We start from the raw sequence: 16636 nt of genomic DNA on the forward strand, positions 1-16636 counted from the left end.
GCACAGTGCTGACTTGCAGATGATGGGGTGAGGTCTGGAGTTCTCCTCCATCTCCTCGCTCTGTTCACTCATCAGCAGCCAGGTTATTAGGGTCCCAGAGCCCTCCATGGCCCCCACATGGTCCCAACTTGAGCCCAGGGCAAGGCTCTTGGGGACCGGACACTTCACCAGGGCCTGGGCTAGGCAGAGAGCAGCATCCCTATGATACAGAGATTTACATGAAAATATTTACTGCATGAAAATTGCCATGGATGCTGCATGTAGGCAAATGTATATTTGATTTGATTTGATCTTTATTTATCTCGAACATTTCCACCATAAAATAAACACACAGATTTGTAATAACAAAAAATAACAAAAAAATTAAAAACAAACTAAATTAAATAAAATACAAATAAAATACAATAAACAGCATAGCTCAAGACAATGGTTTTGTTCGAGAAGGGACATAATGAAGCAAAGCTTATTTGGTCCTGCCCGTTCCTTACAATATCATATTAATATGTAATAACATTTACATTTTACATTGTCATTTAGCTGACACTTTTATCCAAAGCGACTTACAAGTTTTGTGCAACAAGACAGCAGGAAGGGTACAACTCTATCAGCTGAGTAACAATGTTCATCAAAGTATTGAGTGCTATAGTGTAGGTTAGTATATTAGGACACGTGCATGACAGTAAGGTTAGTTAGGGTTAGAGGTTTTTAATAAGTTATCTATCGATATCAAAAAAGAATATACCTATCCACTACAGCAAAAGATAAATAAATGATTACAAAAATACTAGTTCACGTTATTTTTCAAGCTCCTCTAATTTATAGTTGTCCAAGAATTCCTGTTTATATCTGCATTTAAACATTTCAATCGTATTACTTGTTTTTATTGCTACATCAAGGTCATTCCAAATGGATACCCCACAAACTGAGATGAACTTGCTTTTGAGAGTTGTACGGACAATAGGTTGTTTTAAATTCAATTTCCCTCTTAGATTATAACCCCCATCTCTGCCCATGCAGTTTTGAATTTAACCAAATCTTAACATTTCTGAGTTTGACTTTTACCAAATAAACAACAACCTACTATATAGGTATAATATATACACAGAGTATTTCACACTAGATAATACTGGTCGATATAACCACTGAAAGTGAATTTCATATACAAAAATACAAGGCTAAGCCATAGACTCACTGCGATGGTTTGCAGGCCATGCTAGAGAAGAGCTTCCAAAACTCTCTGTCCACAGCAACAAGATCTCCCTGGACGATGGTGGCCAGCAGGCCCAGACTGGAGGCTTCCGTTTGGGGCGATCTGACCGCGGGCAGTGCCAGGGCCCACACCCGGCCCCACAGCCTGCCCAGCTCTGTGCTGTTGGGCAGGGCCCTCTCTCTGTGGCCGGCCTGACACCGGGCCACCTCCCTCAAGCAGCACAACACATAGGGCCCCCGCTCGCCCCTGCGCTGCTCCCCCAAGAGCTGGCAGAGCACAGAGAGGAGAGGCACGAGCTCCTGATCGGGCACCATGGACGGGTACCTGGAGGTGAGCACTGTGGTGATCTGGAGCCTACACAGCAGCGAAGAGGGGGGAAAGCACAATGTACGTTTTTAATTTATAACATATAAATTAAATAAATGGCTGCAATCAGGGGCAATGTTGGACACAAATTACACCATTGTAGCATGTTATTCCTGGGGTTACACTTAAAATACAATGTATTTATTTCTATTAATATTATTAATATATTTATATTAAAAGGGGCACACAGTAATAATAATAATAGATTCAATTTGTACCGCACTTTATATTCACAAGAATCTCAGAATGCTACAGGAGATAGACAAAAAGTTTAATGAATAAAACAATTAAAATACACAGTATATAAAGTACACAGTTACTGAGAGTACATTTGTTTAAATATGGCCACCAGTGATATCATCATTTGATGCATTTTTGGATGCGTGTGTGAGATCATGTGCAAAAATTAAATCAGCATTGTTTTTTTGGCGAAGTGCCCCTTTAAGTTCTCTCACTTGGCACTTACAAAAGCTCTCTAAATTAACTGAATTCCTCACCACGGTATGATGTCAAAGTCACTGTGCTGGGGCTGCAGGTGGTCCCGGAGGATCTCCCAGCCCAGTTGGACGCGTCGGCGCTTGCAGGGCGCGCCCGCGGTGGGGCTGCCCATCTGGGTGGCTCGGGGGTGCACCTGGGTCACCTCCAGGATCTGACCATCGCTGTCTTCACTGAACAACTACAACACACAACAAATGCCAAGAAAGGGAAGTCAATTCTATGGGATGACCATTTTATTAACACGCGACTGGAAATGGTTAAATAAGCCAGGGAATAGGGTCTTGGTTTGAAAATAACCGCAGTTATCCTTTAAGTTGACTTAGTTAATCCTTTTAGACTAGAGAGTGCAACAATATACAGGGTAACAAGTGATTAAATAGGATATATACTGTATACAACGAAGCTACTGGGTAAATAAGCTAATCAAATGTATGTACTAAATACAGTATTATTATGTACAGTGATACAGGTATAAATACACTATGGTAGTAAGCCATACTGGCCAGTGGTATAACTAGTAAGAGTAGGTATGAGACCACAGTCTACATATATAGATATAGTATAAGTATGTATACAAAACAGATGTAGATACATATATATGCAGTATATCAAATATATATACTGTATATTAAATATATATACCTATATTAAAATGTAATTAAATGCTACATTTGTCATTATTACCTGGTGACAGATGTCTGCCGTTAGATCTATGAGGCTGTCTTTGACAGCGATGCGCCGCATCCCTGTGACGTACTTCCCTCTGCTGCCGATATGGCTGATCTCACCGACCAGGGCGTCGTACAGGTTGTAGAGAAGACTCCTCCACTTGGTCCAGTCCTCTGCATAGGCACCTTCAACCATGGTTTATATACAGTAGATAACTAAAACTAATAGGCACCTTCAACCATGGTTTATATACAGTAGATAACTAAAACTAATAGGCACCTTCAACCATGGTTTATATACAGTAGATAACTAAAACTAATAGGCACCTTCAACCATGGTTTATATACAGTAGATAACTAAAACTAATAGGCACCTTCAACCATGGTTTATATACAGTAGATAACTAAAACGAATAGGTACCTTGCTTCAACCAAGGTTTATATACAGTAGATAACTAAAACTACTAGGCACCTTGCTTAAACCAAGGTTTATATACAGTAGATAACTAAAACTACTAGGCACCTTGCTTCAACCAAGGTTTATATACAGTAGATAACTAAAACTACTAGGCACCTTCAACCAAGGTTTATATACAGTAGATAACTAAAACGAATAGGTACCTTGCTTCAACCAAGGTTTATATACAGTAGATAACTAAAACTAATAGGCACCTTGCTTCAACCAAGGTTTATATACAGTAGATAACTAAAACTACTAGGCACCTTCAACCAAGGTTTATATACAGTAGATAACTAAAACTACTAGGCACCTTCAACCAAGGTTTATATACAGTAGATAACTAAAACTACTAGGCACCTTCAACCATGGTTTATATACAGTAGATAACTAAAACTAATAGGCACCTTGCTTCAACCAAGGTTTATATACAGTAGACAACTAAAACTACTAGGCAGTGGCACCTTCAACCTGTCTTGCTTGTACATGACTGTGAGTGATGTATTTGTGTTATAATACCTATTTTGGAACTTCTTAAAATCGTATCCCTGACAATTACCCTACATTAGGGCTGAGCCCAAACATTTGAACCTTCGTTCGTTACGTTGGCATTCAAATTCTAAATCAACATTTGAATTTTTTATTTATTTTTTTTCAATTTTTTTTTCGATTCATTCTGTTTAAACCAATGGGGGTTTTCTTCACAGTTGCAGATAAAGATTAGGCTACACTAATATTATAGTATAAAAAAACTGATGAGTTATATTCATTAAAGAAAGTTGATTTAATTGATTTAGTTGGGCTGGGGCATCTCCCTGGGCTGGTCTGGGGCTGGAAAGTTGATTTAATAAAAAGAAAAATACTAATTTAATCAGATTAATCACTTTATTCAAATTGAGGATTTAGTTTGAGGATATATATATATATATATATTATATATATAAAAATAAATTTGATTTTTTTTTCAAATATATATATTTTTTTTAATTAAAAATGAAGGTTCGAACATCCGTTCGAAAAACCCTGACAAAGTTCGAATCCCAAAAACAGGCTTCGGGGACAGCCTTACCCTATTACCAAAAAGACACTAAAACTAACACTGAAACAAATAAAAACTACAACTAAAACTAAACATTTTTCAACAATAAAAAATAAACTAAAACTAGCAAACCCACTCTGGAAACTAAACCTCTGTATATGCAAGTTACATTTCTCCATCACCCCACGTATCCTACCTGTGTCCTGTGTCTTGGCTCCTTTGGGGTGGTGGACACGGAGCTGCAGGTGAAAGAAGGTCAGCATCTCCTCCTTGAGGCTGGAGCTGGGCCTCATGTCGGCCCAGACGTACAGTAGGGAGGGCAGCAGCTCCTCCCCCAGGCGACACGCCCGCATCCGACAGTTCATGGCTGCGGACCTCAGGAAGATGTTGAGAGCCGAGAGCAAGTGCTCCACCACATTGAGGTGTTTCTCCTGCCTGGAGCGGGTGGAGTGGAGTAAGGAGAGAGGGCTGTCAGGATTTGGAATTCATTATAATAATTATTCTTCATTTCAGTTGTAATGATTGTTGGTCATCAAAGGTCTCTTGTGCACCTGAACACAAGCCTTTGTGACAGGGGATTGGTGGATCAATTAAAGGTTCTGTAAGTGCAGTGTTTCCCTTATATGCATTCACAGCGTAAACGTTCAGTTACTGTAACTGAGGGGTACAATTCCCTGACTGTATTGTTAGATATGATATTTAATACCACTACCTCATGTACTTTAACTTCTGGCCACCCAGTACAAGATATAAGTATGATGAACACTTTCCCACCTGATGAAACGAATCCACACAAATGTACCAAATCGAAGGTTTAATACAGCAAAAGGTGTATACAACGATCACTTAATTACATTTATGATTTGAAATATGAAATATGCACTTTTATGGCAAATGAGTATTCGTAGGTAAATCAACATTGAATGTCCAATCTCTGGTTACGCAGGGAGTAAGTATACAACCTGGAATATTTAGGAAACGCTAGCGATGGTACTTAAATGATTAGAGCTGGATACACTAAGGGGGGGGGGGGGGTCCCGCTGGTTGTAAGACAGTAGGAGGGGGGGGTTAGAGAAGCCGCTGGCGGTATCCCATCTGGCCGACGGTGTCTTGGGAGAATCCAAAGTCTTGGACACGGTGCCCACAGAACCTCGGACCGCAGACGAATACAGCTGGACCCTCTGTGGACGGTAGCTGCCGGTCCACAACGGAGAGACGTGAGGCGACCTCACTGGTGTCGAGCGCCGTCTCACCTGGAGTCTTCTCCGGGGGGTAGTTCCAACACTCCGCAGTGTTGGCCTTTATCCATGGAATAATCAAAGCACACAAAGCATAATCCAAGCCGTGGAAGGCTCGCCGTCGTCCGGGTAGAGTAATCCAATATACAGGTCCAGTCGCTCTTGGCCCGGAGCTCCTCGGATGCAATCACCACTAGGGGTCTGACCAGCCTGGTTAAGCGTCCAGATAACGTCAGGAACGATGGGGGTACTGATAACTTTAGAACTCTAACCGAACGATGCACCATACATAAATAGACTATTATTAGCTTAATAGAATACGTCCAACTCGACGGTATAGTGCCAAACTATGACTATTCAACTATTAATCTACACGATATCTCAGTGCCTATTCTGGGCCAAGTAGGCCTTACTACACCGCACGTGCGTCGTGGGGAGGCTTTGCGTCTGTCACTCTGTTGGAGGGTAAAGAACTGGACTAAAAGAAAGTTCTACTTTACTTGCGCCATATATATATGCGCTATGAACAAATAGTACCATTCGTATTTCGCCCGACATATTCCTGCGCGGAACCGGGGCTTGCCACGACATGTTAGGCGGCACGATTGAACTTGGACCTAGGGGTATGGCAACCTGGCGCCAGGTTCTCGTCCAATGGTAGAATGAAACTATTATGGGCTGTTTAGTAGACTAAAGGGATATTCAATGCATATTGTACAAGGAATATACAGGGGATATCAAACGATATACAAATACAATTAAATATATATATATATATAAATAAATATACATATTCGGTTTAATCTGATCCTTCACAACAGCCGCCCCCTAATTAGTCCCACCTAATTAGCTAAGCAGAGACAGATTAACCGCACTGTCTACCACTCAAGGTCCGCTGTAAGGGTCAGTCAACTCACAAAGTCATGGGGTCATGGTCATCATCGATAGTATCTGGGAGTCGGGGCAGTTCTATGAGCCTCGCCACGGGACGTGTGTAGGTGCGCCCTTGGACGAGTACTTCAGCTGCTCGGACCTTGCCATCGGCACCGGTGATCACTTTGCTTACGCGGCCAGCCGGCCACATAGCTCTGGGTAGTGACTGGTCAATAATCATGACGACTGTTCCTTCTGTCAAATTGTCTCTCTCTTTTACCCACTTCTGGCGGGTCTGTAGAGACGGTAGGTAGTGAAGTAGGAAGCTGCTCCAAAACTTGTCAGCTAGTACTTGGCTGTACCTCCACATTCTTCGGCCGTTCGCTTCTTCAGGCCTGTACATTGTCTGGGGTAGCGCGGGGTCCAGCCGCCCCATTAGGAGTGTGTTGGGGGTGACTGGGTCGACATCTGCTACATCACTGGAGACGTAACCGAGGGGCTTTGAGTTCAATACTCCCTCGATCTCCGTGAGGACTGTCATTAGGACTTCCTCCGCCACAGTCTGGGCTCCGAGTACGGCGTACAGGGCTGTCTTTATAGAACGTACTTCTCGTTCCCAGGTTCCACCGAAGTGGGGTGCGTTCGGGGGATTAAACTGGAAGTCAATCTGGGCTGGAGCGAGGTGGGTCTTAAGTTCTGGGCCCATAGCTTGGAAGCTCTCTCTCAGCTCTCTTTCTCCGCCTTTGAAGTTGGTCCCGTGATCAGACAACAATGTAGACGGTTTTCCTTTCCGTGATGTGAATCTCCGGAAGGCCATAAGGAATGAGTCTGTGCTCATGGTCGGAAGGAGCTCGATATGTATCGCTCTGGTGGTCATGCATTTGAATACAATACCCCACCGCTTCTCGGTGCCTCTTCCTCTCTTTATATACAACGGGCCAAAGCAGTCCATGCCTGTGGAGTGGAATGGCTTGTCGCCGATTCGGAGGCGACAGGGGGGTAAGTCAGCCATCCGTGGTATGCTGGGCTGCGCGCGCCACTTACGGCAGTCTAGACAGGTTCGCTGGAAGCGCCGTACTGCTTCTCTCCCTTGCAATATCCAATAACGACGTCTGATCTCCGCGAAGACTCTCTCTGCTCCTGCGTGGTGTACATCCTCGTCGTATTTCTTTATGATCAGCTCTGTGACCTTGTGTCGGCTGTTCAAGACGATCGGGTACTTAATGTCATCTGGTAGATCGGGGGCTCTCCTCAGGCGACCACCCACTCTGATGAGATTATGGGCGTCACTCTCTGGTGCCAGGTGAATCAGTCAGCTGTCTGATGGGACGGGGTTTCCTCCCTGTAGACAGTCTAGCTCATCGGGGAACGAGTCTCTCTGGGCTCGTTGTAGTAGAAGAAGTTCTGCTTCTTCGTAGTCAGCTGCTGACATGTCAGTGGTGGACTGAATCTCTGGGTGGTGCCGCAGGAATGTTCTTTGTTGCGCACTCTCTAGGGTAATGCAGTCATCTATGTTGGGGTCTGTGGAGGCGACAGTGCTCAGTCCACAGAACATAGGTTTCTTGTTCTCAGCCTCCTCGTTACTTGCTTCCCTCGGGGTGGGCGTAGGCCAATCTCCTTCCGGGAGCTTGAGGAATGCTGGTCCGTCACTGTAGATGTTGCGACGGGTTAGGTCATCCAGAGACATTCCCCGGGTGATGACGTCAGCTGGGTTGTGTTTGGTGTCCACATACCGCCAGCTTGCTTCTTCTGTTAATTCTTGAATCTCGGTGACTCTGACTCCCACGAAGACCTTGTATCTGCATGAATCAGACTTGATCCATGTGAGTACTGTCGTGGAATCTGACCACAAGATTGTTCTATGCACCGGAATGGTGAGTTCACGTTGGATTAACGTGGCTAGATGCGCTCCTGCGAGGGCTGCGCAGAGCTCTAGACGTGGGATAGATTGTTGCTTACGTGGGGCTATTCTTGAGCGGGCCAGGATGAAAGCAGTGTGTATCTTTCCTCCCATCTCTTGGGCACGCAAGTAGGCCACCGATCCGTAGGCTACTTCGGAGGCGTCGCTGAAGACGTGTAGCTCAATCTGGCATGTCTCTGGCCTCACTGTGGATGGGAAGTAGCTGCGGCGTATATTGACACCTGGGAGTGAGCGGAGTTCCGTCTCCCACTCTCTCCATGTTGAGGCAAGGTGTGCGGGTATTGGGTCGTCCCAGCCCTGGTCCTTGTCCCATAGTGCTCGTACAATCATCTTTGCCCTGGTGGTGTAAGGTAGAATACATCCCAACGGGTCATATTGTCTGGCGAGTGTTCTGTACACACTCCGTCTGGTGGTCGGTATCGCCGCCGACCTTCCTTGCTCTGGAGCCAAGGGTTTGTGTCTATAGTGGAGCGAGTCTGTTTTGAAGCGCCAGACTAGTCCTAGTGTCATTTCTTGGGCTTCTCCTGGGATTGTCGCCATCCAGGTCTCGCTGCTGGCAGCCTTGTCCGCGGAGGAGAGGCTGCGCAATACGTGCGGGTCACTGCTGGCCCACTGCCTGAGATCAAAGCCGCCTTTGATCAGGGAGGCGCGTAACTTGATTAGGAGAGCCTCGGCTTCTTCTTGAGTCGAGACGCTTTGTAAACAGTTGTCCACGTAGAAACTGTTCTTCACACTGTGTTGGACCTCTTCATCTGCTGCTGGGTCCTCTGTGACGTGTTTCTGTAGTGCAAATAATACTGGGGGGTCGCTGCTGGCCTGCTGCCGGAAATCAAAGCCGTCTTTGATCAGGGAGGCGCGGAGCAGCGCACGACGTCGCCAGTCAGTTTTCTTCTCGACATGCTGCAGGAGTGTGGTGTCTCCTGCTGTCACTCTGGAGTGGAAGCAGCTAGTGGCTGCTGTTCGGTTGAGAGATTTAGCGAGGGGGCCTTGTAGGGTCCACCCTAGGCGGGTCTCGACTGCTGCAGGACAGCCTCGGGGGCCTGTATGGACCCGGTCAATCGGGACTATGAGTTCTGCATGGTCGGAGCCTATCAGCAGGGTCGGGGTAGCGCCGTCTATGAGCGGGATAGGTAATTGGCGCAGGTGCACATATTTATCCATCAACTTGGTGACAGGGTAGGTGTACTGCGATAGTCCTATTTCTTGGCTGGTGAAAGCATTTGTGATCTTGTACCGTCGCTCTGGCTGCCCGTTGGCTGCGATGGTGAAGGAGACATTCTCGCCCTTTATCGTCTTTAAATCTCTTCTTATTGTCCGAATCGTCATTTCGTTCTTGCTCCCCCGCAGTCCCAGCTGGGTCGCAGCGGAGGCGAGCAGAAGGGTCTTCTCTGACCCGTCATCAAGGACGGCGTAAGTGTCCATGACTTTATCTTGGTAGCTCAATGTCACACGGACTACCTTTAAGAGCACTTGGGCTCCGCTGCTGCTGGCGGGGTCAATGTACATGACACTTGCCTTGGTGCCGCTCCGTGGTGCAGGTATAGGCCGTCTTCCGTTACTTTCGTGTAGTATATCTAGATGGGCTCCATCGCACCGGCTGCACCTTTTCTTTAGGCGGCATTCGGCTGCCATGTGGGGCCGCGCACATCGATAACAGCGCCGGTTTGGACTTTATCCATTGACTCACTTCTTCTGCATTCATCTTTGTGAATAGGTCACATTGTGACAGCCAGTGTTCTTTCTCACAGTAGGGACACGCTATCTTCCACTTCTCTTTTCTCGAGGGGGTGCTGTGACTCTTACTGCTCGGTACTGACTCTGATTGGTGCATGACAGTCACCGATCTTCTTCCATCATTTATTCTCCTGGGTCCCTCTCTGGAGCTTGGCGTGCTCCGCCCGAAGGTGTCCAGTCGTAAGCTGCTGACCTCTCTCGCCAGGAAGTCGGCCAGATCAAGGAGGGATGGCTCGGGGCCGTTGGGATCTCGGTAATCCCTCTGCCGCCTAAAGCGCTCCTGTCTTGCGGGTGGCAGCTTCTCCAAAATCCTCTCGACGTTAGAGTTGGCGTATAGCTCATGCATGCCCTTCTCCCGTTGCGCTCCCAGCATCCCTACCAGGGACTGCACTTTGATTGACAGGTCGTCTAGTGAGCGATTGTCTGTGGCTGGGGGTAGGCGATCAATATGCCTTATCTCTTGGATTACGTAATCCCATATACGTCCATATCTCTGATCCAGCGCTGCAAGGGCCGCTGTGTATGGAGTCGAAGAGGTAGCATAGGCTAGCGCTATATTGTGCGCTCGCGGTACTTTCAGGTGCTTCAGTAATATTGCATACTTGTGGCGTTCATCAGCGACATCCACCATCATTGTCTCTAGGCACATCCGGAGCTCCGTGTACTGTGCTCGACTCTCATAGGCGAAGTCTGGGAATGACGGTGTGGCATTGTATGACGCCGTGGATGGCTGATACATCGGCGAGCGTTGGGGGAGAGACCTCCTGGGCGAGTCCCCTCTTGCGCCTCGCTGTGGGCTGGTACTGGCAGGGTACCATGGCCCGCTGGTCCAGGTGCTGTTCCTCGGGGCTGGTCGTGCGTCGTGCTCACCCGTGAGTAGAGTCGGGGGTCTGTAGCGCAGCGCCGCGGGGGTATAGCCTGGACTGTATGGGACCTCCTGGTCCGGTGGAGTACTGTGCTGTCGTCGGGCTTGGTTCTCCTCCTCTCCCTCTTCTTCCTCTATCAGATCTTCCAGATCCTGTAATCGTTTATTTAGCTTCTCCGCAGTGTATGCCGCTCCTTCCTTGTAGCTGGGTCTCGCTTGGACCGGTATGGGAGGGGGTCTGCGGGGGGTCTAGACTCGGTCTGTTGGTCAAGTTCAGGGTCGCTTGCTCGTTGTGGTGACGCTGCCCTTGACTGTTGTCTCGACGAGTTCCTTGAACCCCTAGCGGAGGGAGAGGGTGTTGTCCTTTTGATCAGCTGCTCTATTAGTTGCGCTTGTAGTCTGTCGCGCTCTGCGTCTCTTTGGGCACCGGCAGCGGCACGCTGGGCGTCGGCCCGGTCTCTTGCCATATTCTCTTCTGTCTGGAAGCGTCTCATCTCCAGACGTGTGCGCTGTTCTTCGCTCCGTTGCTGTGCTTGGAGGTGTTCGCGCTCGCTAAGCATCTGCGCTTGGAGTCGGTCGCGTTCGGTAGAGGCTGTCAGGCTGACGAGGAACGCCTGTTGTAGTATCCTCTCCGCTTCGCTGGGGGAAGGCGGTTGTGGAGGTGAGCCGCTCCTGCGTGAGCCGCTCCTGGGGGTACTCGTTGGGGAGTCCTGGAGCTCTAGTTCCTCGGCGCTCTCCTCCTCTTCTTCCGTGCAGAGTTCTCTCTCTGTAGGGTTGTCTTCCTCCCGGGGCTGGTCGGGGACTACTTCTTGAGTAGTGGCGGGGGGTAAAGGCATGTCAATTCCCTCCTGGTCCCCACCGTGAGCTTGGTCAGTTACATTAGGACCTACTAGGGCCTCTGTGGTCGGGGAAACCTGGTCGTTAAGGTCAGACATAATTTTACTTTCTACTTTTACCGCGTTTACCGTTTGTCGAAGGCTAGGTAGTTGACTGACAGTGTAAGCCTCTAAGTACTGAGGTGTCTGTCGTCTGCGCCGCGGGCGTTCTAGGTTAGGAGGATCGTTTCGTGGAGTGTTCATCATAGGCCATTTCGATATTAATAACACTATATTAATATTACACTAGTTACCCTCCGGCTCGAAGGACCAATTGTAACTGAGGGGTACAATTCCCTGACTGTATTGTTAGATATGATATTTAATACCACTACCTCATGTACTTTAACTTCTGGCCACCCAGTACAAGATATAAGTATGATGAACACTTTCCCACCTGATGAAACGAATCCACACAAATGTACCAAATCGAAGGTTTAATACAGCAAAAGGTGTATACAACGATCACTTAATTACATTTATGATTTGAAATATGAAATATGCACTTTTATGGCAAATGAGTATTCGTAGGTAAATCAACATTGAATGTCCAATCTCTGGTTACGCAGGGAGTAAGTATACAACCTGGAATATTTAGGAAAACGATAGCGATGGTACTTAAATGATTATAGCTGGATACACTAAGGGGGGGGGGGTCCCGCTGGTTGTAAGACAGTAGGAGGGGGGGGTTAGAGAAGCCGCTGGCGGTATCCCATCTGGCCGACGGTGTCTTGGGAGAATCCAAAGTCTTGGACACGGTGCCCACAGAACCTCGGACCGCAGACGAATACAGCTGGACCCTCTGTGGACGGTAGCTGCCGGTCCACAACGGAGAGACGTGAGGCGACCTCACTGGTGTCGAGCGCCGTCTCACCTGGAGTCTTCTCCGGGGGGTAGTTCCAACACTCCGCAGTGTTGGCCTTTATCCATGGAATAATCAAAGCACACAAAGCATAATCCAAGCCGTGGAAGGCTCGCCGTCGTCCGGGTAGAGTAATCCAATATACAGGTCCAGTCGCTCTTGGCCCGGAGCTCCTCGGATGCAATCACCACTAGGGGTCTGACCAGCCTGGTTAAGCGTCCAGATAACGTCAGGAACGATGGGGGTACTGATAACTGTAGAACTCTAACCGAACGATGCACCATACATAAATAGACTATTATTAGCTTAATAGAATACGTCCAACTCGACGGTATAGTGCCAAACTATGACTATTCAACTATTAATCTACACGATATCTCAGTGCCTATTCTGGGCCAAGTAGGCCTTACTACACCGCACGTGCGTCGTGGGGAGGCTTTGCGTCTGTCACTCTGTTGGAGGGTAAAGAACTGGACTAAAAGAAAGTTCTACTTTACTTGCGCCATATATATATGCGCTATGAACAAATAGTACCATTCGTATTTCGCCCGACATATTCCTGCGCGGAACCGGGGCTTGCCACGACATGTTAGGCGGCACGATTGAACTTGGACCTAGGGGTATGGCAACCTGGCGCCAGGTTCTCGTCCAATGGTAGAATGAAACTATTATGGGCTGTTTAGTAGACTAAAGGGATATTCAATGCATATTGTACAAGGAATATACAGGGGATATCAAACGATATACAAATACAATTAAATATATATATATAAATAAATATACATATTCGGTTTAATCTGATCCTTCACAACAGTTACAGTTAAATAATATTGGCTGAAATGATTTTAATTGGTTTATTTGTTTGTCAGTCAAATAATTTGGTTTTGTCGCAAGAGAGGTGGAGCTGCGTGACTTATCGTTCACGCAGGAAAGAAGATGAAGATAAAGATACAATTACTGTTGTATTAACGTTAAGTATTAATAGATAAATACATTTAATCCAAATATATACTGCAAGTGCTACAATACTTTGGATTTTTTTTACAAGATTGAATCAGTCTGCGCAAACTGTTAGCCCGTCTGTTACCTCAGCACTCCATAACTAACGTTAGCTGTCGATAGTTAGCTAACGTTAGCTTGCTAGCTAAAGATGATAATAATAGGCTAGACCAGTGTTACACATTACGCGCCTTGTGACTTTGTTTGATAACAATAATAATATAGCTAACTTGCTCTGAAAAACCTTTGTCCAGACCATGTGAGGTAACGTTTTCTAAATTGAGCATTGTCAAAATGTGTTCAACAAAAAAAAATTGTCAAAAGGTGTAACATGCTGTTGTAGTGTTATGATTTGTGTATGTTAGACAGTTAGTATGTTCTATGTATACTATGTGTATACATAGTATACACATAGTATTTCTATTTATATTATCTATTAAATCATCTATATCTATGTTCAATACAAATAGTGTACATTTTCTTAAGTGTTTTGTTGAGGCATGTCATTAATCTTGACATTTACCCTGATTACAACTACTGTACACTGCAATTTTTTTTTATCTTTTTTTTTTATCAACTTTTTCTCCCATTTTCCTATATTTTCTCCCATCCCAATTCCGTATCATCCAATTCAACCCTCCCCTGTCACGAACGCTGTTTCTTGCCTCCCACAAGCCGGCTGCAATGTGGACTAAGTCATACATAGCACAAGTCCCCTCCGGTACTTGAGGTAACAGCAGTCGCATCTTTTCACCTGCGCAGCTCGATCTCTCAGTGTCGAGGAGTAACGCGTGGGAGGCTCACGCTGCCCCCGACACTTCCTGATTCTACTGCGCAGGCGCACCAACCGACCTGTAGGAGTCGCTGTCCACAACGCCCGATCCCCACCCATCAGTTTCCCACCCCCTAATACGGCCAATGTGTATTAGTATGAACGACCAGCTAAACTGAAAGCAATGTGGAGCGCTGGGCTCGAACAGGCGAGCCGAGCGCTGGGCTCGAACAGGCGAGCCCAGCGCCTCCGCATTCGTGGCGAGCGCCTTGCCCACTACGCCACGTAGCCGCCCCAAATTCTTTTTATCTTATCAAGTGAAAACATCTTGTATTTGGTACAATAAGTCCAATATTGAGTATTAGAATTATCTTGAATTATCTTATCACACTGGCAGATAATTTTGCTTATTTCAAGTTTTCTTTTTCTGATTTGTCAATTTAATCTTGTTTTAAGAAAACAAGATTAACATTTTCTTAAAACCAGATTAAATACCAAGAATCAAGAGAAAAATTAAATAAGCACAATTATCTGCCAGTGGAATAAGATAATTCAAGAAAATTCTACTCAATAATGGACTTATTGAACCAAATACAAGATATTTTCACTTGAATTTCTTGCAGTGTACAAATATGCAGCTACCTGGGCCTCCAGAGCACGTCTAGTGTCAGCGGACACACCAAAAACATCCTAGCAAATTCACACGCACATGACTCCGTGAACATGAATAACCTATCTCGAACAATTCTAAGGTCGTTTTAAGTTATTTCTCCGGCAGCGTGCGCTAATATGGATTCCGGCAGCACATGCACTTTAGTTTGCGCACGGATATTTATAAATATTTATCAATTAACAATCCTCGTCTGCACCTTCCAAGTCCGAATGCAGTCAATGCTCGAGTCCAAGTCCAAGTCAGAGTCTGAGTCGTCAGTGCTCAAGTCCAAGTCGAGTCAAGAGTCCTGAAAATCAGTCCAGGACTCGAGTACTAAAACACTGGTGTCAGTTACCTGATGTTGAGCAGTGTTCTGGAGAAGAAGGTGAAGAGTGTGTCGCGGAGGCCGTCGGTCTGCAGACAGCAGCCCTGCACCACCGTGTGGATGAGCCGACTCACCAAGACACGGTTGATGGACTTGGACGATCTGGTGAACAAGTCACAATACAGCTCCAAAAGAACTGGGGATAACACGGAGAAAGAAGGAGGACCAGTAGATGACAGCAGGAAGACAGATGGGTGTTGCGATTTAAATAGATGTATGTATATTGATTTCAATATATCTTTGTATAGCACCTTTCATACAAGAATTGCAGTGCTTCACAGCAGTGAAAATAGACATAGGCATATAATTAGCATAAGATTGGCATAATTATAGACAGGCATAAAATTAGCAGAGAATTGATATTAAAAACTCCAGAAAAACTTTAAATAGATTTCTGTCATTAGAATCTATCAAATCTAACTAAATAAAAGCAATGCATAAAGTGCAGACATAGAATGAGTATAATAAATAGATAGACAGAATAAGAGCAGTGCAAAAAGTGTAGATATAATAAAAGCAGTGCAATACAATAGCTATAATTTACATATATTAGCATAACATAGACAGAGTAAAATAGTGCAATAAAATTGTTCTCATCTACAGTACAACAAATGCAAGTCAGTGATGGCTTCAAGTACAGGCAAATCCTCTAACATCATTTGATTATGATACAGTATTATTGTATTGTAGTCTATTGTACTGTACAAAAGGTATTTAAGCATAACATTTAAAAATAAATATAAACACACATAAACTTACATGGGAACTCTAGACTTAAAAGGTGTCCAATGGCATTTTTGACCACAACTTGCTGAAATTGGCGCTATAGCCTAGGAGGAAAGCGCCCCCCCCCCCCCCAAAAATGTGCATCGTGCATTCTTCCAGTACGTGCACAAGGACACACGTGCACGAGTTAACATGCATCCGTGATTTGATTTGATTGGTCTATATGATGTATGTGAATATAAACAAAAGTGATCTGTTTACAAAAAAACTCACTTGCACACCTTTAATCCATGAAACTAAATATTATGAATGAAATACCACTGACTCGTCCACTGCTGCAGGCTGATGTCACACCAGTACTTTCTGACAGACAGGATGTCTTTGACCAACAGGCTACTGTAGTCTTCTCCATAGACGGAGCAGCTGTATGAGCTCTGCAACACATCGGTCACATGCCTCAGCAACACATTGCACTTCAGACGAGGACCACCTGCAG

General features: G+C 45.6%; 1 protein-coding gene across 1 annotated transcript in view; it reads right to left on the reverse strand.

Moving 5' to 3' along the window:
• The window catches only part of atm (ATM serine/threonine kinase), a 184878-nt gene that overhangs the window by 161486 nt on the left and 6756 nt on the right, over positions 1 to 16636 (reverse strand). Inside the window, exons 5-11 of the mRNA XM_084308894.1 lie at positions 16466 to 16630; positions 15385 to 15550; positions 4435 to 4673; positions 2759 to 2928; positions 2074 to 2252; positions 1193 to 1564; positions 14 to 199 (exon numbers count right to left, since the gene is read on the reverse strand). Coding sequence (XP_084165020.1) covers positions 14 to 199; positions 1193 to 1564; positions 2074 to 2252; positions 2759 to 2928; positions 4435 to 4673; positions 15385 to 15550; positions 16466 to 16630 — 1477 coding nt within the window. The remainder of the gene's footprint in view (positions 1 to 13; positions 200 to 1192; positions 1565 to 2073; positions 2253 to 2758; positions 2929 to 4434; positions 4674 to 15384; positions 15551 to 16465; positions 16631 to 16636) is intronic.

This window comes from Notolepis coatsorum (assembly GCF_963971535.1).
Source record: "Notolepis coatsorum genome assembly, chromosome: 1".
Classification (NCBI taxonomy): domain Eukaryota; kingdom Metazoa; phylum Chordata; class Actinopteri; order Aulopiformes; family Paralepididae; genus Notolepis; species Notolepis coatsorum.